This window comes from Oncorhynchus kisutch, linkage group LG13 (assembly GCF_002021735.2).
Source record: "Oncorhynchus kisutch isolate 150728-3 linkage group LG13, Okis_V2, whole genome shotgun sequence".
Taxonomy (NCBI): domain Eukaryota; kingdom Metazoa; phylum Chordata; class Actinopteri; order Salmoniformes; family Salmonidae; genus Oncorhynchus; species Oncorhynchus kisutch.
Window position 1 is genome coordinate 8534085 of NC_034186.2, and position 27636 is coordinate 8561720.

The 27636-nt window shown below is 45.1% G+C and overlaps 1 protein-coding gene across 1 annotated transcript in view; it reads left to right on the plus strand.

The window, feature by feature from the left end:
• Window positions 1-17255: 17255 nt before the first annotated feature.
• si:ch73-61d6.3 (occludin) overlaps window positions 17256-27636 on the plus strand; it is a 41852-nt gene continuing 31471 nt past the window's right edge. Inside the window, exons 1-3 of the mRNA XM_020477040.2 lie at window positions 17256-17553; window positions 22733-23536; window positions 23770-23940. Of these exons, the coding sequence (XP_020332629.1) occupies window positions 22754-23536; window positions 23770-23940 (954 nt within the window). The 5' untranslated portion in view covers window positions 17256-17553; window positions 22733-22753. The remainder of the gene's footprint in view (window positions 17554-22732; window positions 23537-23769; window positions 23941-27636) is intronic.

Genomic DNA, 27636 nt, shown 5'->3' on the forward strand with positions numbered 1-27636 from the left:
TTAGCGACAGAACTCAGGCCATCTGGATAGATAGGGTTAAATCTGAATTGCTTGAGATTCAAAAAAGATGTTCCTCAGGGTTCGATGCTGGGTCCATTATTGTTCACTTTGTATATTAATGACATAGGAAACACTGTTGATGCTTGTACTACTCATCTCTATGCAGATGACACAGTTTTGTATTCCTGTGCCACCTCAGTGCAGCAGGCCATTCGTGAACTTCAGCATGACTTTGATCCAATAAATAAAACAGAATGCACCTTTCTTCTTACAGACAGAGAGGTTCATCCCACATGTTTGTACAAACTACAATGATGAGTCCTAAAATTGTCCCCTGTGATAAAACATATTGCTGAATGGTAGACTGCAGCCAAGATAATTTTTTTTTAATTTTTTTATATCAAAATAAATCATGCCTTAGTATTAAAAATAAGAGAAAGATTGTTCAAACAACGCCTCTCCCTGTATTAGATGTTGGTGATATTGTTTACATGCACGCGGCACAACCTCTGTTTTAAAACCCTTGGACACAGTCTACCATTCAGCAATACGTTTTATCACAGGGGACAATTTTAGGACAATTTTAGGACTGTGGGATGGACCTCTCTGTCTGTAAGAAGAAAGTCTGTATAAACATCTGGGATGGACCTCTCTGTCTGTAAGAAGAAAGTCTGTATAAACATCTGGGATGGACCTCTCTGTCTGTAAGAAGAAAGTCTGTATAAACATCTGGGATGGACCTCTCTGTCTGTAAGAAGAAAGTCTGTATAAACATCTGGGATGGACCTCTCTGTCTGTAAGAAGAAAGTCTGTATAAACATCTGGGATGGACCTCTCTGTCTGTAAGAAGAAAGTCTGTATAAACATCTGGGATGGACCTCTCTGTCTGTAAGAAGAGAGCTGCATTCCCTTTTATTTATTTACAAAGCAATCTGACAGAAACTCCCTCTATATGTAACATCATTAATAAAGTTAAGAATCATAAGTTATCAAACCCGTTCACAGGAATGGATAACACTAGAGATCCCTCCAGTCTCCACAGATTTGGGAAAATCTGCGTTTTGTTTTTATGCTACAAATCTGTGGAACAATCTGCAGAGTTCACTGCAGTTAGATGTGCTGGTGCCACTGAGGCAGTTATAATTATTGATTGAGGACCTCTATGTGTTGAATGTGATTGCTTTTCTTAAATGTTATATGTTATGTTATATGTTATGTTATATGTTAATGTTATATATATATTTTATTCTGTTTTTTTATTTATTTTATTGTTTTATACACATGTATGTTGTTTTAATATTATGTTTTTATTTGTAATGTGTTCATGGCTCTCTTGTCAAATACATTTGCATCTCAAAGTGACTCCCTGTTTAAATAAAATAAATAAATAAATAAAGATAAATGGATGTTTGTAGAGATGAGAATGTCTAGCGATTTAAAATGGATAGAGGGATGATCTTATACAGTTGGCCTAAATCGTCACTCAAGGGCGCTCACACAGGCCTATGTCTGCAAACAGTGAACAACTGTAATTGCCCAGATTTCCTGCAGTCTATCTGATCACCTCTGGACAAGTATGATATGTTATACAGCTGCTTCACACTGTCTATGTGTCGGAAGTCACCCAGCTGCTCATGGCAACGTCAGAAATCTGTAGGCCTCAAAACTGAAGGAATGGAAAATATTAGCGTAGTGTAATTCCATCTAATTAGATGGTGCCAATCTTTCCCATTGATTAGGGATTGAGGCCCTTTATCCTAATATACACATGACAGGCTTACTACATGGTGACCCAACATGGTATGGGGAATATGGACACGAGTCAACTTAAGACCACTTACTCTGTATACATTGTAAAACATCTGACTAACCTTTTGGGGTAAAACTATCTCTTTCAGGATATATACAGCAACCTGTCAGTCATCACAGTGCTGAATATTGGCTTGTTAGCAAGGTGCAATTCCCAACACAATCAAAGGTGACTACAACAGACAAAGGGACTGAGTATAGCTAATGAACTCCATCTTCAAGAGAATGACCTTTGACTTCTGCCATACAGGTAGTCAGTAAAATGTCCTTCAGTATTCACATAAGCCTCTCAGTGTGCTCCAGCTGAACTCCTCATCAGCTAATTAATGAATGTAATTTATCCTCAGAGAGGACAATTGTAGGCTTGCCAACAGCCACAGACATAGATATACAGTACATTACAGAGACTCACCGGTACACAGAACATAGAAATGAACCAGGAAGAACACCGGTAAGAATGCTGTAATGGGACAACACCAGTTTGCGGGGCCACAGATGGCCATCTAGTGATTACAAAATGGACTCACACCTTCTGATGAGCATCAGATTAAAAGGGGGGAAAGGTCCTATTGAAACATTTTTGTCTACTCTGTCAAACATTCTTTCAATAAAACCACATTTAATGCAGCACAGATAATGATACAGATTATTTTAAATATAAATAAGACTGTTAGTGGAACTGTCTGTGACTGTTTACCTCATAAGAAAGATATTTGGTTCTAATGTACTGTCTATGAGATGTTAATATTGTATTTCAGTAAAATGTGTACAATTTCTTGTTTACTTAATGCTGGTGTGTCATTATACTGCGTTAACAGGCAAGTGATAATGTGATGTCAAGATTCTTACAGTACCCAAAAGCTATAGAAAGGGGGAGCCATCCACCATAAACAAAACACATACAGTACTCCTGGGAATTAATGAATAACTAGGCCACCTCAGATATCCAAAGAACTAGGCAACCACTGAGAACAAAAAGAGAATAAATAAAGAGAGTAAAAAAGAGAAATGTAGATCATGCCATACATTTGGCAAAGCATGTCCAATCAAATCAAATGTTATGTCACATGCACCGAATACAACAGTGAAATGCTTACTTACAAGCCCTTAACCAACAATGTAGTTAAAAGAAAAATGTAAATAAGATATAAAAGTAAAAAATAATTAAAGAGCAGCAGTGAAATAACAATAGTGAGGCTATATACAGGGTATTACGGTACAGAGTCAATGTGGAGGCTATATACAGGGTATTACGGTACAGAGTCAATGTGGAGGCTATATACAGGGGGTACCGGTACAGAGTCAATGTGGAGGCTATATACAGGGGGTACCGGTACAGAGTCAATGTGGAGGCTATATACAGGGGGGTACCGGTACAGAGTCAATGTGGAGGCTATATACAGGGGGTACTGGTACAGAGTCAATGTGGAGGCTATATACAGGGGGTACTGGTACAGAGTCAATGTGGAGGCTATATACAGGGGGTACTGGTACAGAGTCAATGTGGAGGCTATATACAGGGGGTACCGGTACAGAGTCAATGTGGAGGCTATATACAGGGGGTACCGGTACAGAGTCAATGTGGAGGCTATATACAGGGGGTACCGGTACAGAGTCAATGTGGAGGCTATATACAGGGGGTACTGGTACAGAGTCAATGTGGAGGCTATATACAGGGGGTACCGGTACAGAGTCAATGTGGAGGCTATATACAGGGGGTACCGGTACAGAGTCAATGTGGAGGCTATATACAGGGGGTACTGGTACAGAGTCAATGTGGAGGCTATATACAGGGGGTACCAGTACAGAGTCAATGTGGAGGCTATATACAGGGGGTACTGGTACAGAGTCAATGTGGAGGTTATATACAGGGAGTACCAGTACAGAGTCAATGTGGAGGCTATATACAGGGGGTACCGGTACAGAGTCAATGTGGAGGCTATATACAGGGGGTACTGGTACAGAGTCAATGTGGAGGCTATATACAGGGGGTACCGGTACAGAGTCAATGTGGAGGCTATATACAGGGGGTACCGGTACAGAGTCCAATGTGGAGGCTATATACAGGGGGTACTGGTACAGAGTCAATGTGGAGGCTATATACAGGGGGTACTGGTACAGAGTCAATGTGGAGGCTATATACAGGGGATACCGGTACAGAGTCAATGTGGAGGCTATATACAGGGGGTACTGGTACAGAGTCAATGTGGAGGCTATATACAGGGGGTACTGGTACAGAGTCAATGTGGAGGCTATATACAGGGGTACCGGTACAGAGTCAATGTGGAGACTATATACAGGGGGTACCGGTACAGAGTCAATGTGGAGGCTATATACAGGGGGTACCGGTACAGAGTCAATGTGGAGGCTATATACAGGGGGTACTGGTACAGAGTCAATGTGGAGGCTATATACAGGGGGTACCGGTACAGAGTCAATGTGGAGGCTATATACAGGGGGTACCGGTACAGAGTCAATGTGGAGGCTATATACAGGGGGTACTGGTACAGAGTCAATGTGGAGGCTATATACAGGGGATACCGGTACAGAGTCAATGTGGAGGCTATATACAGGGGGTACTGGTACAGAGTCAATGTGGAGGCTATATACAGGGGGTACTGGTACAGAGTCAATGTGGAGGCTATATACAGGGGTACCGGTACAGAGTCAATGTGGAGACTATATACAGGGGGTACCGGTACAGAGTCAATGTGGAGGCTATATACAGGGGTACCGGTACAGAGTCAATGTGGAGACTATATACAGGGGGACTGGGGGTTACAGAGTCATGTGGCGGCCTATATACAGGGTATTACGGTACAGAGTCAATGTGGAGGCTATATACAGGGGGTACCGGTACAGAGTCAATGTGGAGGCTATATACAGGGGGTACCGGTACAGAGTCAATGTGGAGGCTATATTACAGGGGGTACTGGTACAGAGTCAATGTGGAGGCTATATTACAGGGGGTTACCGGTACTAGAGGTCCATGTGGAGGTTATATACAGGGGGTACCGGTACAGAGTCCCAATGTGGAAGGCTATATACAGGGGGTACTGGTACTGAGTCCAATGTGGAGGCCTATATACAGGGGTACCGATACAGAGTCAATGTGGAGGCTATATACAGGGGGTACCGGTACAGAGTCAATGTGGAGGCTATATACAGGGGGTACCGGTACAGAGTCAATGTGGAGGCTATATACAGGGGGTTACGGTACAGAGTCAATGTGGAGGCTATATACAGGGGGTACCGGTGACAGAGTCAATGGTGGAGGCTATAATAACAGGGTACCGGGTGACAGAGTCAATGTGGAGGGTATATACAGGGGGTACCGGTACAGAGTCATGTGGGAGGCTAGATTACAGGGGTACCCAGTACAGAGTCAATGTGGAGGCTATATACAGGGGGCACCAGGTACTGAGTCAATGTGGAGGCTATATACAGGGGGTACCGATACAGAGTCAATGTGGAGGCTATATACCAGGGGGTACCGGTACAGAGGTCCAATGTGGAGGCTATATCCAGGGGGTCACCGTACAGAGTCAATGTGGAGGCTATATACAGGGGGTTACCGGTACAGAGTCAATGTGGAGGCCTATATACAGGGGTACCGGTACAGAGTCAATGTGGAGGCTATATGACAGGGGGTACTGGTACAAGAGTCAATGTGGAGGCTATGATACAGGGGGTACCGGTACAGAGTCCATGTGGAGGCTATATACCAGGGGGTACTGGTACAGAGTCCAAATGTGGAGGCTATATACAGGGGGGTACCCAGTACAGAGTCAATGTGGAGGCTATATACAGGGGGTACCAGTACAGAGCACCTGTGGAGGCTATATACAGGGGTACCGGTAAGTTGGAGGCTATATACAGGGGCCGGTACAGAGTCAATTTGTGGGAGGCTAATATACAGGGGGTACCAGTAGCAGAGTCAATGTGGAGGCCTATATACAGGGGGGTTACTGGTACGGAATCAATGTGGAGGTTATATACCAGGGGGTACCGGTACAGAGTCAATGTGGAGGGCTATATATCAGGGGGGGTACCAGTACAGAGCAATGTGGAGGCTATATACAGGGGGTACCAGGTACAGAGCAATGTGGAGGCTATATACAGGGGGTACCAGTACAGAGTCACAGAGTCAATGTGGAGGCTATACAGGGGTACCAGTACAGAGTCAATGTGGAGGCTATATACAGGGGTACTGGTACAGAGTCAAGTGGAGGCTATATAACAGGGGGTACCCGTACAGAGTCAATGTGGAGGCTATATACAGGTACCGGTTACAGAGTCAATGTGGAGCTATATACAGGGCGTACCAGTACAAGTCAATGTGGACAGGCTACATACAGGGTACCGTACAGATCAATGTGGAGGCTATATACAGGGGGACCAACAGAGTCAATGTGGAGGCTATTACAGGGTACGGTACAGTTCAATGTGGAGGCTAATACGGGGACCATACAGAGCAATGTGGGCTATATACAGGGTACCGTACAGAGTCAATGAGGCTATATAGGGTACCAGTACAGTCATGTGAGGCTATATACAGGGAGGACCTACAGAGTCAATGTGGAGCTATATACAGGGGGTACTGTACAGATCAATGTGGAGCTATATACAGGGGACCGTACAGNTACAGAGTCAATGTGGAGGCTATAACAGGGGGTACTGGTACAGAGTCAATGTGGAGGCTATATACAGGGGGTACTGGTACAGAGTCAATGTGGAGGCTATATACAGGGGTACCGGTACAGAGTCAATGTGGAGGCTATATTCAGGGGGTACTGGTACAGAGTCAATGTGGAGGCTATATACAGGGGGTACTGGTACAGAGTCAATGTGGAGGCTATATACAGGGGGTACCGGTACAGAGTCAATGTGGAGCTATATACAGGGGTACCGGTACAGAGTCAATGTGGAGGCTATATACAGGGGGTACTGGTACAGAGTCAATGTGGAGGCTATATACAGGGGGTACTGGTACAGAGTCAATGTGGAGGCTATATACAGGGGGTACCGTACAGAGTCAATGTGGAGGCTATATACAGGGGTACCGGTACAGAGTCAATGTGGAGGCTATATACAGGGGTACTGGTACAGAGTCAATGTGGAGGCTATATACAGGGGGTACTGGTACAGAGTCAATGTGGAGGCTATATACAGGGGTACCGTACAGAGTCAATGTGGAGGCTATATACAGGGGGTACGGTACAGAGTCAATGTGGAGGCTATATACAGAGGTGTTACGGGTACGGTACAGAGTCAATGTGGAGGCTATATACAGGGGGTACGGTACAGAGTCAATGTGGAGGCTATATACAGGGGGTACCGGTACAGAGTCAATGTGAGGCTATATACAGGGGTACGGTACAGAGTCAATGTGGAGGCTATATACAGGGGGTACTGGTACAGAGTCAATGTGGAGGCTATATACAGGGTATTACGGTACAGAGTCAATGTGGAGGCTATATACAGGGGGTACGGTACAGAGTCAATGTGGAGGCTATATACAGGGGGTACCGGTACAGAGTCAATGTGGAGGCTATATACAGGGGGTACTGGTACAGAGTCAATGTGGAGGCTATATACAGGGGGTACCGGTACAGAGTCAATGTGGAGGCTATATACAGGGGGTACCGGTACAGAGTCAATGTGGAGGCTATATACAGGGGTACTGGTACAGAGTCAATGTGGAGGCTATATACAGGGGGTACGGTACAGAGTCAATGTGGAGGCTATATACAGGGGGTACCGGTACAGAGTCAATGTGGAGGCTATATACAGGGGGTACCGTACAGAGTCAATGTGGAGGCTATATACAGGGGTACCGGTACAGAGTCAATGTGGAGGCTATATACAGGGGGTACCGGTACAGAGTCAATGTGGAGGCTATATACAGGGGGGTACCGGTACAGAGTCAATGTGGAGGCTATATACAGGGGGTACCGGTACAGAGTCAATGTGGAGGCTATATACAGGGGGTACCGGTACAGAGTCAATGTGGAGGCTATATACAGGGGGTACGGTACAGAGTCAATGTGGAGGCTATATACAGGGTACCAGTACAGAGTCAATGTGGAGGCTATATAGGGGGGGTACGGTACAGAGTCAATGTGGAGGCTATATACAGGGGGTACCGGTACAGAGTCAATGTGGAGGCTATATACAGGGGGTACCGGTACAGAGTCAATGTGGAGGTATATACAGGGGTACCGGTACAGAGTCAATGTGGAGGCTATATACAGGGGGTACGGGGGTACCGGTACAGAGTCAATGTGGAGGCTATATACAGGGGTACCGGTACAGAGTCAATGTGGAGGCTATATACAGGGGTACCGGTACAGAGTCAATGTGGAGGCTATATACAGGGGGTACCGGTACAGAGTCAATGTGGAGGCTATATACAGGGGGTACCGGTACAGAGTCAATGTGGAGGCTATATACAGGGGTACCGGTACAGAGTCAATGTGGAGGCTATATACAGGGGGTACCGGTACAGAGTCAATGTGGAGGCTATATACAGGGGGTACCGGTACAGAGTCAATGTGGAGGCTATATACAGGGGGTACCGGTACAGAGTCAATGTGGAGGCTATATACAGGGGGTACCGGTACAGAGTCAATGTGGAGGCTATATACAGGGGTACCGGTACAGAGTCAATGTGGAGGCTATATACAGGGGGTACCGGTACAGAGTCAATGTGGAGGCTATATACAGGGGGTACCGGTACAGAGTCAATGTGGAGGCTATATACAGGGGGTACCGGTACAGAGTCAATGTGGAGGCTATATACAGGGGGTACCGGTACAGAGTCAATGTGGAGGCTATATACAGGGGGTACCGGTACAGAGTCAATGTGGAGGCTATATACAGGGGGTACCGGTACAGAGTCAATGTGGAGGCTATATACAGGGGGTACCGGTACAGAGTCAATGTGGAGGCTATATACAGGGGTACTGGTACAGAGTCAATGTGGAGGCTATATACAGGGTCAATGTGGAGGCTATATACAGGGTACCGGTACAGAGTCAATGTGGAGGCTATATACAGGGGGTACCGGTACAGAGTCAATGTGGAGGCTATATACAGGGGGTACCGGTACAGAGTCAATGTGGAGGCTATATACAGGGGGTACCGGTACAGAGTCAATGTGGAGGCTAATACAGGGGGTACCGGTACAGAGTCAATGTGGAGGCTATATACAGGGGGTACCGGTACAGAGTCAATGTGGAGGCTATATACAGGGGTACCGGTACAGAGTCAATGTGGAGGCTATATACAGGGGGTACCGGTACAGAGTCAATGTGGAGGCTATATACAGGGGGTACCGGTACAGAGTCAATGTGGAGGCTATATACAGGGGGTACCGGTACAGAGTCAATGTGGAGGCTATATACAGGGGGTACCGGTACAGAGTCAATGTGGAGGCTATATACAGGGGGTACCGGTACAGAGTCAATGTGGAGGCTATATACAGGGGGTACGGTACAGAGTCAATGTGGAGGCTATATACAGGGGGTACCGGTACAGAGTCAATGTGGAGGCTATATACAGGGGGTACCGGTACAGAGTCAATGTGGAGGCTATATACAGGGGGTACCGGTACAGAGTCAATGTGGAGGCTATATACAGGGGGGTACCGGTACAGAGTCAATGTGGAGGTTATATACAGGGGGTACTGGTACAGAGTCAATGTGGAGGCTATATACAGGGGGTACCGGTAGCAGAGTCAATGTGGAGGCTATATACAGGGGGTACTGGTACAGAGTCAATGTGGAGGCTATATACAGGGGGGGTACTGGTACAGAGTCAATGTGGAGGCTATATACAGGGGGTACCGGTACAGAGTCAATGTGGAGGCTATATACAGGGGTACTGGTACAGAGTCAATGTGGAGGCTATATACAGGGGTACCGGTACAGAGTCAATGTGGAGGCTATCTACATGGGGGGTACCGCTACAGAGTCAATGTGGATGGCTATATACAGGGGGGGTACCGGTCTGGTACAGAGTCAATGTGGAGGGCTATATACAGGGGGGTACCTGGTACAGAGTCCAATGTGGAGGCTATATACAGGGGTACTGGTACAGAGTCCAATGTGGAGGCTATATACAGGGGGTACCGGTACGAGTCAATGTGGAGGCTATATACAGGGGGTACTGGGTACAGAGTCAATGTGGAGGCTATATACAGGGGGTACCGGTACAGAGTCAATGTGGAGGCTATATAGGGGTACCGGTACAGAGTCAATGTTGAAGGCTATATACAGGGTACCGGACAGAGTCAATGTGGAGCTATATACAGGGGTACCGGTACAGAGTCAATGTGCGAGGCTATATACAGGCGGTACCAGTACAGAGTCAAATGTGAGGCTATATACAGGGGAGTACCAGCTACAAGAGTCAATGTGGAGGCTATATACAGGGACGGTACCAGTTACAGATCAATGTGAGCTATTTACAGGGGGCAGTACCGCGTACAGAGTCAATGGGAGGCTATATTACAGGGGGTATGGTACGGAGTTCCAATGTGGAGGCTATATACAGGGGTACCTGTAGCAGAGGTCCAATGTGGAGGAGGCTATATACAGGGGTACTGCGTTACAGAGTCAAATGTGGAGGTTAAGATACAGGGTACTGGTACAGAGTCAATGTGGAGGCATATACAGGGGGTACCAGTACAGAGTCAATGTGGAGGCTATATACAGGGGTACTGGTACAGAGTCAATGTGGAGGCTATATACAGGGGATACCAGTACAGAGTCCATGTGGAGGCTATATACAGGGGATACAGTACAGAGTCAATGTGGAGGCTATATACAGGGGTACTGGTAACAGAGTCAATGTGGAGGTATATACAGGGGGGTACCAGTACAGAGTCATGTGGAGGCTATATACAGGGGGGTACCAGTACAGAGTCAATGTGGAGGGCTATAATACAGGGGGTACCGGTACAGAGTCAATGTGGAGGCTATATACAGGGGGGTACCGGTTACAGAGTCAATGTGGAGGCTATATACAGGGGGTACCAGTACAGAGTCAATGTGGAGGCTATATACAGGGGGTACCGGTACAGAGTCAATGTGGAGGCTATATACAGGGTGGGTACCGGTACAGATGTCAATGTGGAGGCTATATACAGGGGGTACCGGTACAGAGTCAATGTGGAGGCTATATACAGGGGGTACCAGTACAGAGTCAATGTGGAGGCTATATACAGGGGTACCGGTTACAGAGTCAATGTGGAGGCTATATACAGGGGGGTACCAGTACAGAGTCAATGTGGAGGCTATATACAGGGGGGTACCGGTACAGAGTCAATGTGCGAGGCTATATACAGGGGATACCGGTACAGAGTCAATGTGGAGGCTATATACAGGGGATACCGGTACAGAGTCAATGTGGAGGCTATATACAGGGGGTACCGGTACAGAGTCAATGTGGAGGCTATATACAGGGGATACCAGTACAGAGTCAATGTGGAGGCTATATACAGGGGGTACCAGTACAGAGTCAATGTGGAGGCTATATACAGGGGGTACCAGTACAGAGTCAATGTGGAGGCTATATACAGGGGGTACCAGTACAGAGTCAATGTGGAGGCTATATACAGGGGGTACCAGTACAAAGTCAATGTGGAGGCTATATACAGGGGATACCGGTACAGAGTCAATGTGGAGGCTATATACAGGGGATACCGGTACAGAGTCAATGTGGAGGCTATATACAGGGGATACCGGTACAGAGTCAATGTGGAGGCTATATACAGGGGGGTACCGGTACAGAGTCAATGTGGAGGCTATATACAGGGGGTACCGGTACAGAGTCAATGTGGAGGCTATATACAGGGGGTACCGGTACAGAGTCAATGTGGAGGCTATATACAGGGGGTACCGGTACAGAGTCAATGTGGAGGTTATATACAGGGGGTACCGGTACAGAGTCAATGTGGAGGCTATATACAGGGGGTACTGGTACTGAGTCAATGTGGAGGCTATATACAGGGGGTACCGATACAGAGTCAATGTGGAGGCTATATACAGGGGGGTACCGGTACAGAGTCAATGTGGAGGCTATATACAGGGGGGTACCGGTACAGAGTCAATGTGGAGGCTATATACAGGGGGTTACGGTACAGAGTCAATGTGGAGGCTATATACAGGGGGTACCGGTACAGAGTCAATGTGAAGGCTATATACAGGGTACCGGTACAGAGTCAATGTGGAGGCTATATACAGGGGGTACCGGTACAGAGTCAATGTGGAGGCTATATACAGGGGGTACCAGTACAGAGTCAATGTGGAGGCTATATACAGGGGGTACCAGTACAGAGTCAATGTGGAGGCTATATACAGGGGTTACCAGTACAGAGTCAATGTGGAGGCTATATACAGGGGGTACCGGTACAGAGTCAATGTGGAGGCTATATACAGGGGGTACCGCGTACAGAGTCAATGTGGAGGCTATATACAGGGGGTACCAGTACAGAGTCAATGTGGAGGCTATATACAGGGGGTACTGGTACGGAGTCAATGTGGAGGTTATATACAGGGGGTACTGGTACAGAGTCAATGTGGAGGCTATATACAGGGGGGTACCAGTACAGAGTCAATGTGGAGGCTATATACAGGGGTACTGGTACAGAGTCAATGTGGAGGCTATATACAGGGGGTACCAGTACAGAGTCAATGTGGAGGCTATATACAGGGGTACTGGTACAGAGTCAATGTGGAGGCTATATACAGGGGATACCAGTACAGAGTCCATGTGGAGGCTATATACAGGGGATACCAGTACAGAGTCAATGTGGAGGCTATATACAGGGGGTACTGGTACAGAGTCAATGTGGAGGCTATATACAGGGGGTACCAGTACAGAGTCAATGTGGAGGCTATATACAGGGGGTACCAGTACAGAGTCAATGTGGAGGCTATATACAGGGGGTACCGGTACAGAGTCAATGTGGAGGCTATATACAGGGGGTACCGGTACAGAGTCAATGTGGAGGCTATATACAGGGGGTACCAGTACAGAGTCAATGTGGAGGCTATATACAGGGGGTACCGGTACAGAGTCAATGTGGAGGCTATATACAGGGGGTACCGGTACAGAGTCAATGTGGAGGCTATATACAGGGGGTACCGGTACAGAGTCAATGTGGAGGCTATATACAGGGGGTACCAGTACAGAGTCAATGTGGAGGCTATATACAGGGGGTACCGGTACAGAGTCAATGTGGAGGCTATATACAGGGGGTACCAGTACAGAGTCAATGTGGAGGCTATATACAGGGGGTACCGGTACAGAGTCAATGTGGAGGCTATATACAGGGGATACCGGTACAGAGTCAATGTGGAGGCTATATACAGGGGATACCGGTACAGAGTCAATGTGGAGGCTATATACAGGGGGTACCGGTACAGAGTCAATGTGGAGGCTATATACAGGGGATACCAGTACAGAGTCAATGTGGAGGCTATATACAGGGGGTACCAGTACAGAGTCAATGTGGAGGCTATATACAGGGGGTACCAGTACAGAGTCAATGTGGAGGCTATATACAGGGGGTACCAGTACAGAGTCAATGTGGAGGCTATATACAGGGGGTACCAGTACAAAGTCAATGTGGAGGCTATATACAGGGGATACCGGTACAGAGTCAATGTGGAGGCTATATACAGGGGATACCGGTACAGAGTCAATGTGGAGGCTATATACAGGGGATACCGGTACAGAGTCAATGTGGAGGCTATATACAGGGGGTACCGGTACAGAGTCAATGTGGAGGCTATATACAGGGGGTACCGGTACAGAGTCAATGTGGAGGCTATATACAGGGGGTACCGGTACAGAGTCAATGTGGAGGCTATATACAGGGGGTACCAGTACAGAGGCAATGTGGAGGCTATATACAGGGGGTACCAGTACAGAGTCAATGTGGAGGGGCACCGGTTAGTCGAGGTAATTGAAACTAGACTTGGCGCTCCGGTACTGCTTGCCCTGCGGGAGCAGAGAGAACAGTCTATGACTGGGGTGGCTGGAGTCTTTTTAGGGCCTTCCTGGTACAGAGGTCCTGGATGGAGGGAAACTTGGCCCCAGTGATGTACTGGGCCGTACGCACTACCCTCTGTAGTGCCTTGCACGGTTGGAGGCCGTGCAGTTGCCATACCATACAGTGATGCAACCATGCTCTCGATGGTGCAGCTGTAGAACCTTTTTGAGGATCTGAGGACCCATGCCAAATCTTTTCAGTACCCTGAGGGGGAATAGGTTTTGTCGTACCCGCTTCACGACTGTCTTGGTGTGCTTGGACCGTGTTAGTTTGTTGGTGATGTGGACACCAAGGAACTTGAACTCTCAACCTGCTCCTTTACAGCCTCGTCGATGAGAATGGGGGCGTGCTCGATCCTCCTTTTCCTGTAGTCCACAATCATCTCCTTTGTCTTGATCACGTTGAGGGAGAGGTTGTTGTCCTGGCACCACACGGCCAGTAGATAAGGATCTACACTGAGTGTACAAAACATTAGGAACACCTTCCTAATATTGAGTTCCACCCCCTTTGGCCTTCAGAACAGCCTCAAGTTGTCAGGGCATGGACTCTACAAGGTGTCAAAAGCAATCCACAGGGATGTTGGTCCATATTGACTCAAATGATTCCCACAGTTATGTCCAGGTAGTTGGATGTTTTTCGGGTGGTGGATCATTCTTGATACACACAGGAAACTGTTGAGCATGAAGAAAACCCAGCAGTGCTGCAGTTTTTGACACAATCAAGCCGCACCGCGCCTGGCACCTACTGCCATTACCCCGTTCAATGGTACTTAAATGTTTTGTCTTTCTTGCCCCATTCACCCTCTGAATGGCACACATACACAGTCCATGTCTCAATTGTCTCAAGTCTCAAGGCATAAAAATAATTATTTAACCTGGCTCCTCCCCTTCATCTACACTGATTGAAGTGGATTTAACAGGTGACATCAATAAGGGATCATAGCTTTCACCTGAATTCACTTGGTCAGTCTATGTCATGAAAAAGAATAGGTGTTCCTAATGTTTTGTACACTCAGTGTACAATCCCAGTCCCTCTGTGTAGCCTCTGGACCACATATACAGTACATCCCATAGGATCTCACTGTCGTTGCCTGCACTGCAGTTGATGAAAGGCAATTCATGCAATAAGAATTGGTTCAAAAAGGTAGTGAAATGGCTGATCAAAGCAGCTATATACTGACTTGCCTCATCTTGTATGTAAGTATACGGGTTGCAATTACAATACTATTATTTCGATTTGCGATGGATAGGCCTACAGTAAAAGTCAAAAGTTTGGACACACAGGGCCTCCCGGGTGGCGCAGTGGTTAAGGGTGCTGTACTGCAGCGCCAGCTGTGCCATCAGAGACTCTGGGTTCGCGCCCAGGCTCTGTTGTAACCGGCCGCGACCGGGAGGTCCGTGGGGCGACGCACAATTGGCCTAGGGAGGGTTTGGCAGGTAGGGATGTCCTTGTCTCATCGCGCACCAGCGACTCCTGTGGCGGGCACACCTAAGTTTGGACACACCTACTCATTCAAGGGTTTTTCATTATTATTTTCTACATTGTAGAATAATAGTGAAGATGTCAAAACTATGAAATAACACACATGGAATCATTTAGTAACCAGAAAATTGTTAAACAAATTAAAATATATTTAATATTTTTGATTCTTCAAAGTAGCCACCCTTTGCCTTGATGACAGCTTTGCACACTCTTGGAATTCCCTCAACCAGCTTCACCTAGAATGCTTTTTGAACAGTCTTGAAGGAGTTTCCACATATGCTGAGCACTTGTTGGTTGCTTTTCCTTCACTCTGTGGTCCAACTCATCCCAAACAATCTCAATTGGGTTGAGGTCGGGTGATTGTGAAGGCCAGGTCATCTGATGCAGCACTCCATCACTCTCCTTCTTGGTCAAATAGCTCTTATACAGCCTGGAGGTGTGTTGGGTCATTGTCCTGTTGGAAAACAAATAATAGTCCCACAAACCGGATGAGATGGCGTATCGCTGCAGAATTCTGTGGTAGCCATGCTGGTTAAGTGTGCCTTGAATTCTAAATACATTACAGACAGTGTCACCAGCAAAGCACCCCCACACCATCACACCTCCTCCTCCTCCATGCTTCACGGTGGGAACCACACATGCAAAGATCATCTGTTCACCTACTTTGCGTCTCACTAAGACACAGCAGTTGGAACCAAAAATCTCATATTTGGACTCATCAGACCAAAGCACAGACTTCCACCATTGCTCGTGTTTCTTGGCCGAAGCAATTATCTTCTTCTTACTGGTGTCCTTTAGTAGTGGTTTCTTTGCAGCAATTCAACCATGAAGGCTTGATTCACGCAGTCTCCTCTGAACAGTTGATGCTGAGATGTCTCTGTTACTTGAACTTTTAGGCATTTATTTGGGCTGCAATTTCTGAGGCTGGTAACTCTAATGAATATCCTCTGCAGCAGAGGTAACTCTGGGTCTTCCTTTCCTGTGGCGGTCCTCATGAGAGCCAGTTTCATCATAGCGCTTGATTGTTTTTGCGACTGCACTTGAAGAAACTTTCAAAGTTCTTGAAATTTTCCAGATTGACTGACCTTTATGTCTTAAATTAATGATGGACTGTCATTTCTCTTTGCTTATTTGAGCTGTTCTTGCCATAATATGGACTTGGTCTTTTACCAAATAGGGCTATCTTCTGAATACAACCCCTACCTTGTCACAAAACAACTGATTGCTTCAAATGCATTAAGAAGGAAAGAAATTCCGCAAATGAACTTTTAACAAGGCACACCTGTTAATTGAAATGCATTCCAGGTGACTATCTCATGAAGCTGGTTGAGAGAATGCCAAGAGTGTGCAAAGCTGTCATGAAGGCAAAGGGTGGCTACTTGGAAGAATCTTAAATCTAAAATATATTTTGATTTGTTTAACACTTTTTTGGTTACTACATGATTCCATATGTGTTATTCCCTTGTTTTGATGTCTTCACTATTATTCTATAATGTAGAAAATTGTAAAAATAAAGAGAAACATTTGAATGAGAAGGTGTGTCTAAACTTTTGACTGGTACTTTACCAGCGCAAAGTTTGCACATGTTATTTTCTGATGGAAATAAACATCTGACCAAACCCTAAACCTTTTATAGAAGTCAAGTTTATATATAATGATTAATTTATACTTTTTTATTTTTATTTTTTATTTATACTTATCTTGAAGGGGGGAAAGTTCTGAAAAAGCCTGGGCAAAGTAATTGAATTTGGTCTATTGGTTGTTACATGGTAATTAAATGCTAAGATCAAATGCTAATACCTGTAAAAATTTATGAGAAAATGCACAGAACCAGTGTTTTCAGAATTCAATCAACCAATGGACTTTTTCTCTCAAGTATAACACACTGGGTAGTCGACTAGTCTACAAATCACACCTACTTCCAGACAGCGTAGGGTTGGGCAGTCAACCAAGGTCCTTGGAAAGCACAACAAAGCACTTGTTCACAGACACAGAACCGTCTCTGCGCGTGGGACGGGACGAAAGAGGGAGCCACCACAACTAAAGCAGGTCACTAATAAACAGGTTCATTTCGTTGCTGAGTTTATTTCAACCTCTCTGGTCTACATCTTGACGGATACAAAGTAAACTCGCAAAACGACGGCGTTTTCGGTACTGCGTTAAGGCGCCAACAACCGTCAGTTTTTTTCTTTTACTTTCAGGTAAGTGAAATGGGCTTTAAATCGAATTTAAACCGTTAGAAAGCGAAATAATAACCTATTTAAATGGGTAGGCTTCATTTTAACATTTAGTTTGAGGACTTTTCCCACACACTACCGCGGTTCAAAAAAGTCAACAGTCTACAAGACATGTTGCTCGATTGGCTACATATTGAACACCATGTCTTCTAGACCAAGGTTTCCCAAACTGGGTCCTGGGGCCCCCACGTTTTGGTTTTTGCCCTAGCACTGCTACACAGCTGATTAAAATAATCAAAGCTTGATGATGAGTTGGTTATTTGAATCAGCTGTGTAGTGCTATAGCAAAAAACCTAAAGGTACACTCGGCGGGTGCAGGACCTAGTTTGGGAACCCCTTTAGAGTATACTGTAAGTGGGGATAGGCCTCAAACTACATTTTAAAATAACGTCGACCAATTTAAATAGGTTATTATTTCGTTTGTAAATGTTTTAGGCTACGTTTTGAGTATTGTATCATTAATATTAGTTGCTCTAAACTCCAGGTTTTCTTTTGGTCTATATATTGTCAAGTGTTCCCGTTCTCTCACACAAGCTCGCAATTGTGCCTGCTCTGAGAGACGTGAAGTGCGCTCATGGGGTTTGAGGGGGGCTCTCACAGGTGTGGCCTGTGGGGCTTTCCGTTTGCATTGTTAGTAGCTTTTCTCTGTTATTTGTGTTATTTCTAATTTTACATCCTGTATTAGGAAAATATGCCTAGTGGTTGACCTGGTCGACTCTTCAGTAAACCTGATCTTACTGCGTACATAAAATCAGATAGCCTTTAATGGGAACATCTCAGGCTAAACAGTTCAAATACATTTGCATGATGCCCATTTGTGTTCTCTAAGGGAGAAACATTCAGTTATTTTTGCTCTAGTCTGTCTAGCCCTGTATTGGGAAATTGTGAGACATTATTTGTTCATTATTTTCTTCTACTCCTTTATTCTTCATTTTGATTTATTAGAGTGCTCCTCTCTATAGAGTGTTTTTAATAGCCATGTAACTAGAGTCTCTACTACTAGCTGTGCCCCAGCCTTAGCCTACATTAGGCATGGGGGATAATAGTTTTTGACAGATGTGAGGCATGTGATTCAGGGTTAGAATTCTGTTATCAACAAGAGATGATTGAGTGTGTGGCTGTCTGTACTGGATGACAGCAGCTCAGTGAGTAGTGAGTGGGTGGCTGACCTTTGACTCCAGCTTAACAGCCTCTATCACTGTGTTGTCTGTTTCATAGAGGCAACATTTACATGGAGCTCTGAATTGTAGGCTGCTATTAAACTGTATTGTATTATTGTATTTTATTTATTTGATGATTTAAAAAACACAATACAATCACACGTGGATACAACCAGGGATGGAAAGTAAGCCGTATATATACACTGTATAGCCTCAAAACATGGTTAAAACTATAATGTTGATGTCATGGATGGTCAGTCCTTCCATCCATAGCTCTGTCCATGAATTTGAGAGTGGTGACATCTCTCCAGGCCCATTCCTCAAGCTTTTTAAAAATCAAAACAGAGTAGGGTTGTCTGCTTTGTTATTGTTTCAGTTAAGGACTTTAGCTTTAAAGCATTTAGCCCACTAACCATTTCTTAAGGTTTGCCTTAAGATTCCCTAACATAGGGAGTGGCTTTGTCTCTTCTGTCAAAATGTCCAGTCAGAGGTGTTTCTTTTGGTGAGGCAGTATCGTCACCACGTACATATAGAGCAGAGTCCTGGAAAGGTGTAATGGACACCGGTGTCTAGACTTTACACACTGCAGAGGGAGTTATTTCCAATATGCTGTGATGATGGAAGCTACTAGGCAGGCTATTGATAAATAGAGGTGCAACCCCCTTCAGAAGACACCTGATCCTCCTGCCCAAATGTACCCCTCCCTCTCTCCCACAGTATCCACACAGGAGAGCTCTTGTTGGATCCTTTTTTTTTTTTTTTTTACTGTGGCCAATTTTTTTCTTCTCCTAAATACCATGGCAACCACATTTCCCACACCTAGCAGTCTTGACTTTTCCCTTCACCCTCCAAAAACAAAGACAAGAAGTTAGGGAGCGAGGAGGGGAGGGAGGGGTACGAGGGGGAGAGGGAAGACGGAATGAAAGATATGGAGTGGGAGGAAGGGGGGAGAGGATGAGGGGAAGGTGTATGAGAAGGAGGCTCTCAGTCAGGAGAGACCCCTACTGAACTGAGTCATAAAGAGAGAGAAGTAATGGTTGTACTGGGTTGAGCCTGGCCTGTCTGTTTTGTTTGTCCTCCATGATGTAAAGCTTTGGGCCATTCACAGTGTGTCTGTGAGTGTGACTGTAAGGAAACAGTGAGTTCTTCACCCCCTTTCAGGCAAGAAGACAGACAGGCAGACAAGCAGGAAGACAGGCAGATAGGCAGGAAAACAGGCAGACAGGCAGACAGACAAGCAGGAAGACAGGCAGGAAAACAGGCAGACAGACAGACAAGAAGACAGACAGGTTGGCAGTCAGGCAGGCAGGAAGACAGGCAGGCAGGAAGACAGCCAGGGAGGAAGACAGGCAGCCAGGCCGGAAGACAGGCAGGCAGGTAGACAGGCAGGCAGGAAGACAGGCAGGAAGTCTAAATGTCTTGTACTACTGTTATCTAATGAATTTAGCCACACACTGTTCTTGCCCGGTGCTACAATGTGTCATGATAAATAGATGGAACAATGCAGTGTTTTGATGTCAAAGACTGACATGGCCTCCTCAGCATCAGCACTAAAATAAATACTAAACATCTGCACTTCACAAATGTAAAAATCTTTCAATATTTTTTCTTCTTTAATTAAATCAGCTTGTTGTGAATGCCAAACTTTTGCCTGTTGACTTTTGTAAAATAATGGCCATTGTTAAGTCTGTTTATACTGTGTGCTAGCAGTTACGTGTGGCCTAAATTCAAAACAAAACCACATTTGGCCGAGGATGGGATATGAAGTGTTCAAAGGCAGCAGAACAATTTGAGGGATTGAAGGAGACTCCCACTGCCCACGGGGCCCGGGTGAAAAGCAGCATTGTGCTGGGTTGGGCTGCAGTCTGATCTCTGGTTCCTGGTACCAACATCTCCATGCTGGTTCTGACTTTGTTGGTTCATAGAACTGAAAGCTAAGGTCATCTGTAAAGTGTCTATGTTGTAAATGATGGCCTGGTGCACCCCCTCTAAATAAATGATGGCCTGGTGCACCCCCTCTAAATAAATGATGGCCTGGTGCACCCCCTCTAAATAAATGTTGGCCTGATGCACCCCCTCTAAATAAATGATGGCCTGATGGACCCCCTCTAAACAAATGATGGCCGGATGCACCCCTTCTAAATAAATGATGGCCTGATGCACCCCCTCTAAATAAATGATGGCCTGGTGCACCCCCTCTAAATAAATGATGGCCTGATGCACCCCCTCTAAATAAATGATGGCCTGGTGCACCCCCTCTAAATAAATGATGGCCTGGTGCACCCCTTCTAAATAAATGATGGCCTGGTGCACCCCCTCTAAATAAATGATGGCCTGGTGCACCCCCTCTAAATAAATGATGGCCTGGTGCACCCCCTCTAAATAAATGATGGCCTGGTGCACCCCCTCTAAATAAATTATGGCCTGATGCACCCCCTCTAAATAAATGATGGCCTGGTGCACCCCTTCTAAATAAATGATGGCCTGGTGCACCCCTTCTAAATAAATGATGGCCTGATGCACCCCTTCTAAATAAATGATGGCCTGGTGCACCCCCTCTAAATAAATGATGGCCTGGTGCACCCCCTCTAAATACATGATGGCCTGATGCACCCCTTCTAAATAAATGATGGCCTGGTGCACCCCCTCTAAATAAATGATGGCCTGATGGACCCCCTCTAAATAAATGATGGCCTGGTGCACCCCTTCTAAATAAATGATGGCCGGATGCACCCCTTCTAAATAAATGATGGCCTGATGCACCCCCTCTAAATAAATGATGGCCTGGTGCACCCCCTCTAAATAAATGATGGCCTGATGCACCCCCTCTAAATAAATGATGGCCTGATGCACCCCTTCTAAATAAATGATGGCCTGATGCACCCCTTCTAAATAAATGATGGCCTGGTGCACCCCCTCTAAATAAATGATGGCCTGATGCACCCCCTCTAAATAAATGATGGCCTGGTGCACCCCCTCTAAATAAATGATGGCCTGATGCACCCCCTCTAAATAAATGATGGCCTGATGCACCCCCTCTAAATAAATGATGGCCTGGTGCACCCCCTCTAAATAAATGATGGCCTGGTGCACCCCCTCTAAATAAATGATGGCCTGGTGCACCCCCTCTAAATAAATGATGGCCTGGTGCACCCCCTCTAAATACATGATGGCCTGATGCACCCCTTCTAAATAAATGATGGCCTGGTGCACCCCCTCTAAATAAATGATGGCCTGATGCACCCCCTCTAAATAAATGATGGCCTGATGGACCCCCTCTAAATAAATGATGGCCTGGTGCACCCCTTCTAAATAAATGATGGCCGGATGCACCCCTTCTAAATAAATGATGGCCTGATGCACCCCCTCTAAATAAATGATGGCCTGGTGCACCCCCTCTAAATAAATGATGGCCTGATGCACCCCCTCTAAATAAATGATGGTCTGGTGCACCCCTTCTAAATAAATGATGGCCTGGTGCACCCCCTCTAAATAAATGATGGCCTGGTGTACCCCCTCTAAATAAATGATGGCCTGGTGTACCCCCTCTAAATAAATGATGGCCTGGTGCACCCCTTCTAAATAAATGATGGCCTGGTGCACCCCCTCTAAATAAATGATGGCCTGGTGCACCCCCTCTAAATAACTTAACATTAGTTGTATTCATAAAGGAGAACAGACATTGGACTGCTGTCTGTAAATGTACAATCAATCATCAAACACATCTGTTTAACAAGTCATACATGTTGGGACCAGTCAAGTAAAGAATGTTTATTAGGAATATAATAGCAAACATATGTATTTAATTATATTACTGTAAAGCTTGCCAAGTGTATTCATGTAGATTCATTCTATTCGTGTAAATCTTGAGATGAGCAAGGTCAAGTGTAATCCTGCACATTTGCCACACCTCACACCTCATCAAAGCTATGTCTCAGTGCTGTTGTGTTTAGTGTCCACTAGCATATTTTTTGTCTCTGTAGGTCCCTGCCAATCTTTGAGAGATGTTTGAGAAGCAGCGTTACGACAGCCCTCCCGTCTACAGTCCTCCATACAGCCCGGAATCCAATGGCTACGGCCCCCCACAAAGCTACCACCCGCCCAGGAGTGAGTTTGACCCATACCCACCCCCACCGGGCTCCTACTACATGGAAGAGAAGCCCCAACACTTCTACAAGTGGATCTCTCCTCCTGGCATCGTCAAGGCCATGTTTGGCACAATCATAGTGCTCTGTGTGGGGATCTTTGCCTGTGTGGCCTCCACCCTTGTCTGGGACATGCAGTACGGGATGGGGGGGATGGGCTCCTACGGCGGAGGGATGGGCTACGGTGGCGGTTATGGGGGAATGGGAGGCGGCTATGGCTCCAGCTACGGCTCTGGCTATGGAGGAGGCTATGGAGGAGGCTATGGTAACTATGGTAGCTCCTACCCGACACCTTACTCGGCCAAAACAACCATGATAGCTATGGCGGCCATCAACTTCTTTGTGGCGCTGGGATTCTTCGTGGCCAGTTTCTCTAAATCGACCACGTTCAGGAGCAGGAAGTTCTTCCTGGTGGTTCTGGTGGTCAGTGTCATTATGGCTGTCATCCAGGGTATCATCACCATTGTGTACGTCGTAGGGGTGAACCCTATGGCACAGAGCTCTCAGAACATGATGTACAACCCTATGCTGATGATGTGCCAGAACCTGTACGGAAGCAGCTATTCTAATATGGGTGGAGTGGGGGGTTTCGGCATGTATAACCAGTACCTCTATCACTACTGCTACGTGGACCCACAAGAGGTAGAGCAACAGTTATATTACCTGTGTAATGTATCATTTGATTGTGGTGTTGTTGGTGCTCTGAAGATGTAGAATTGGTCTATGATTACAGTCGGTTCCTTAACCCCTTTATTGAACCCTTATACTGTGTATATTTTTTTGTAGCCCTTTAAGCCTTAAATAACAATGTAGTGTTTCAGATAGTTTAATAATTGTCTTCCATAATCTCCTTGATGTTGATGTGTCTCCTTCAGGGTGTAGCCATGGTGTGTGGCTTCCTGGTTACCGCTGCCTTGGTCGTGGCTGCTTTCTTCTCCCACAAAACCAGAGGCAAGATCTGGCGCTACGGCAAGCCAAACATCTACTGGGAACAGCCCCCTGAGACTGGAGGACTAGTTTCTGAAGGCAGAGATGTGAAGGACTGGGTAAGGAAAACTCATACTGGAATGAATATCATGTTCATACTCTTGATTGATGGATTTTATTTGCCAGTAAAAAAACAACAACATATACACAGTACATATATTGAAAAAATATAATAATAAAAAACAATACCTGTGATGGGGATATCACAATAAATGTGACAGGGATATCACAATAAATGTGATGGGGATCTCACAATAAATGTGACGGGGATATCACAATTAATGTGACAGGGATATCACAATACCTGTGACAGGGATATCACAATAAATGTGACGGGGATATCACAATTAATGTGACAGGGATATCACAATACCTGTGACAGGGATATCACAATACCTGTGACAGGGATATCACAATAAATGTGACAGGGATATCACAATAAATGTGACGGGGATATCACAATTAATGTGACAGGGATATCACAATAAATGTGACGGGGATATCACAATTAATGTTACGGGGATATCACAATTAATGTTACGGGGATATCACAATAAATGTGACAGGGATATCACAATAAATGTGACGGGGATATCACAATAAATGTGACGGGGATATCACAATTAATGTGACGGGGATATCACAATTAATGTGACGGGGATATCACAATTAATGTGACAGGGATATCACAATAAATGTGACGGGGATATCACAATTAATGTGACAGGGATATCACAATAAATGTGACGGGGATATCACAATTAATGTTACGGGGATATCACAATTAATGTTACGGGGATATCACAATTAATGTTACGGGGATATCACAATAAATGTGACAGGGATATCACAATAAATGTGACAGGGATATCACAATAAATGTGACAGAGATATCACAACAAATGTGACAGAGATATCACAGCAAATGTGACAGAGATATCACAATAAATGTGACAGAGATATCACAATAAATGTCACGATCGTTAGTATAGACGGACGAAGGCGCAGCGTACGTAGAGTTCCACATATTTATTAGACAGTGAAACTTAGAAAAAACAAAACAATAAAGAATAAACTAAACGTGACGACAATGCAGTGCAAACAGGCAACTAAACATAAACAATATCCCAATTACCCACAGGTTTAGAAAATGCTACTTAAGTATGATCCCCAATAAGAGACAACGATAGTCAGCTGCCTCTAATTGGGAATCATACCAAAACCCAAAATAGGAAAAACAATCTAGAACCCCACATAGAAAATATAAACTAGACTAACCCCCCTTGTCACACCCTGACCTACTCTACCATAGAAAATAAAGGCTTTCTATGGTCAGGACGTGACAATAAATGTGACAGGGATATCACAATAAATGTGACGGTGATATCACAATAAATGTGACGGGGATATCACAATAAATGTGACGGGGATATCACAATAAATGTGACGGGGATATCACAATAAATGTGACGGGGATATCACAATAAATGTGACGGGGATATCACAATAAATGTGACGGGGATATCACAATAAATGTGACAGGGATATCACAAATTCAGAGACTACACACAATACCCCATAATGACAAAGCAAATGTTTGCAAATGTATTAAAAATGAAATATCAGAACCTTTACTCAGTACTTTGATGAAGCACCATTGGCAGTGATTACAGTCTCCTTAGGTATTACGCTACAAGCTATTTTCAGGTTTTTCCAGAGATGTTCGATCGGGTTCAAGTCCGGGCTCTGGCAGGGCCACTCAAGGATATTCAGAGACTTATCTCGAAGCCACTGCTGCATTGTCTTGGCGGTGTGCTTAGGGTCATTGTCCTGTTGGAAGGTGAACCTTTGCCCCAGTCTGAGGTCCTGAGTGCTCTGGAGCAGGTTTTCATCAAGGATCTCTCTGTACGTCGCTCTGTTCATTTTTCAACTCAATTCTGACTAGTTCCCCAGTCACTGCCGCTGAAAAACATCCCCACAGCATGATGCTGCAACTACTATGCTTCACCGTAGGGATAGTGCCAGGTTTCCTCCAGATGTGACACTTGGCCAAAGAGTTAAATCTTGGTTTCATCAGTCCAGAGAATCTTGTTTCCTTTAGGTGCCTTTTGGAAAACTCCACACCGCCTGTCATGTGCCTTTTACTGAGGATTGGCTTCCATCAGGCTGCTCTACCATAAAGGCCTGATTGGTGGAATGCTGCAGAGATGGTTGTCCTTCTGGAAGATTCACTCATCTCCACAGAGGATCTTAGGAGCTCTTAGGAGCTCAACGGGTTCTTGGTCACCTCCCTGACCAAGGCCCTTCTCCCCTGTTTACTCAGTTTGAGTGGGTAACCACCACTAAGAAGAATCTTGTTGGTTCCAAACTTCTTCCATTTAAGAATGATGGAGGCCACTGTGTTCTTGGGGACCTTCAATGCTGCAGCATGGTTTTGATACCGTTCCCCAGATCTGTGCCTCGACACCATCCTGTCTCAGAGCTCTACGAACGATTCTTTTGACCTCATGGCTTGTTTTTCACTCAGACATGCACTGTCAACTGTGGGACCTTATATAGACAGGTGTGTGTCTTTCCAAATCATGTCTAGTCAAATTAATTTACCACAGGTAACATCTCAAGGATGATCAATGGAAGCAGGATGCACCTGAGCTATATTTCGAGTCTCATAGCAAAGGGTCTGAATACTTATGTAAAAAAGGTATTTCTGTTTTTTAAAATAGTTAATACATTTGCAAAAAATTCTACAACCTGTTTTTGCTCTGTCATTATGGGGTATTGTGTGTAGATTGATGAGCATCTTTAAAATCCAATTTAGAGTAAGGCTGTAATGTAACAATGTCCTTGGGCTCCCCTAGTCGCGCATTCGTCCGCGATTGGGAGTCCCATAGGGCGGTGCACAATTGGCCCAGCGTTGTCCGGGGGAGGCCGTCATTGTAAATAAGAATTGGTTCTTAACTGTCTTAAGTAAACTAATAAAATAAATAACAAAATGTGGAAAAGGGGAAGGGGTCTGAATACTTTCCGAATGTACTGTATTTCCATTGTAGTTCCTCTTAAGAGTAGAAAACAGATACTGTTATTAATGCCGTGTAAGTATGTGTTTTTAGATGCTCCCAGGTTTAATGCAGGAATATTTCATTTACTACGAGTCAGTGTCAGGTTGAACATGATAAATTACTGTGACTAATCTATCCTCTCTCCCTAATCAGTTGTAACACATTAAGAAATGTTACATATTTGACAGTTAGAATTGCACAATACCTCTGTCAGTTACAATGTTTTCTTTACCCGAGGTAAGTTCTAGATCAAAACGGACTTTGGAATGCGAGGTTGCGGTTCCCTGGTTTTACTTTATGAGGTGAAAGTCCACAAGGAGTATCGTCATTTCATGCTTTCTATGACAGAAAATGTCAATAAAGAGTTTTTTTTTTTTAAATGACACACTTACAGATACAGTATAATTCCATAGTGGGGGCTTGGTTTAGGTGTGTGTCTGTATGTTTTCACGTATCTGACTGTGCCTCTGTAGATCAAAGGTTATCAGTCAATACAGTGAGTATTGTAGTAGCTGTGACACATTGACTGGTCATTGATCAATCTCAACCCAACATTGTCCTCTTGTACACTTTCTTTCAATTCATGACTCTCGCCTCAACCTTCTCTCAATTACCAGACAATCGAGAATTGTCTGATCATAAAATGTTGGCCACGCTTAGGAAAATCAAACTAGTAAACTTTAACCCATGCCCTAC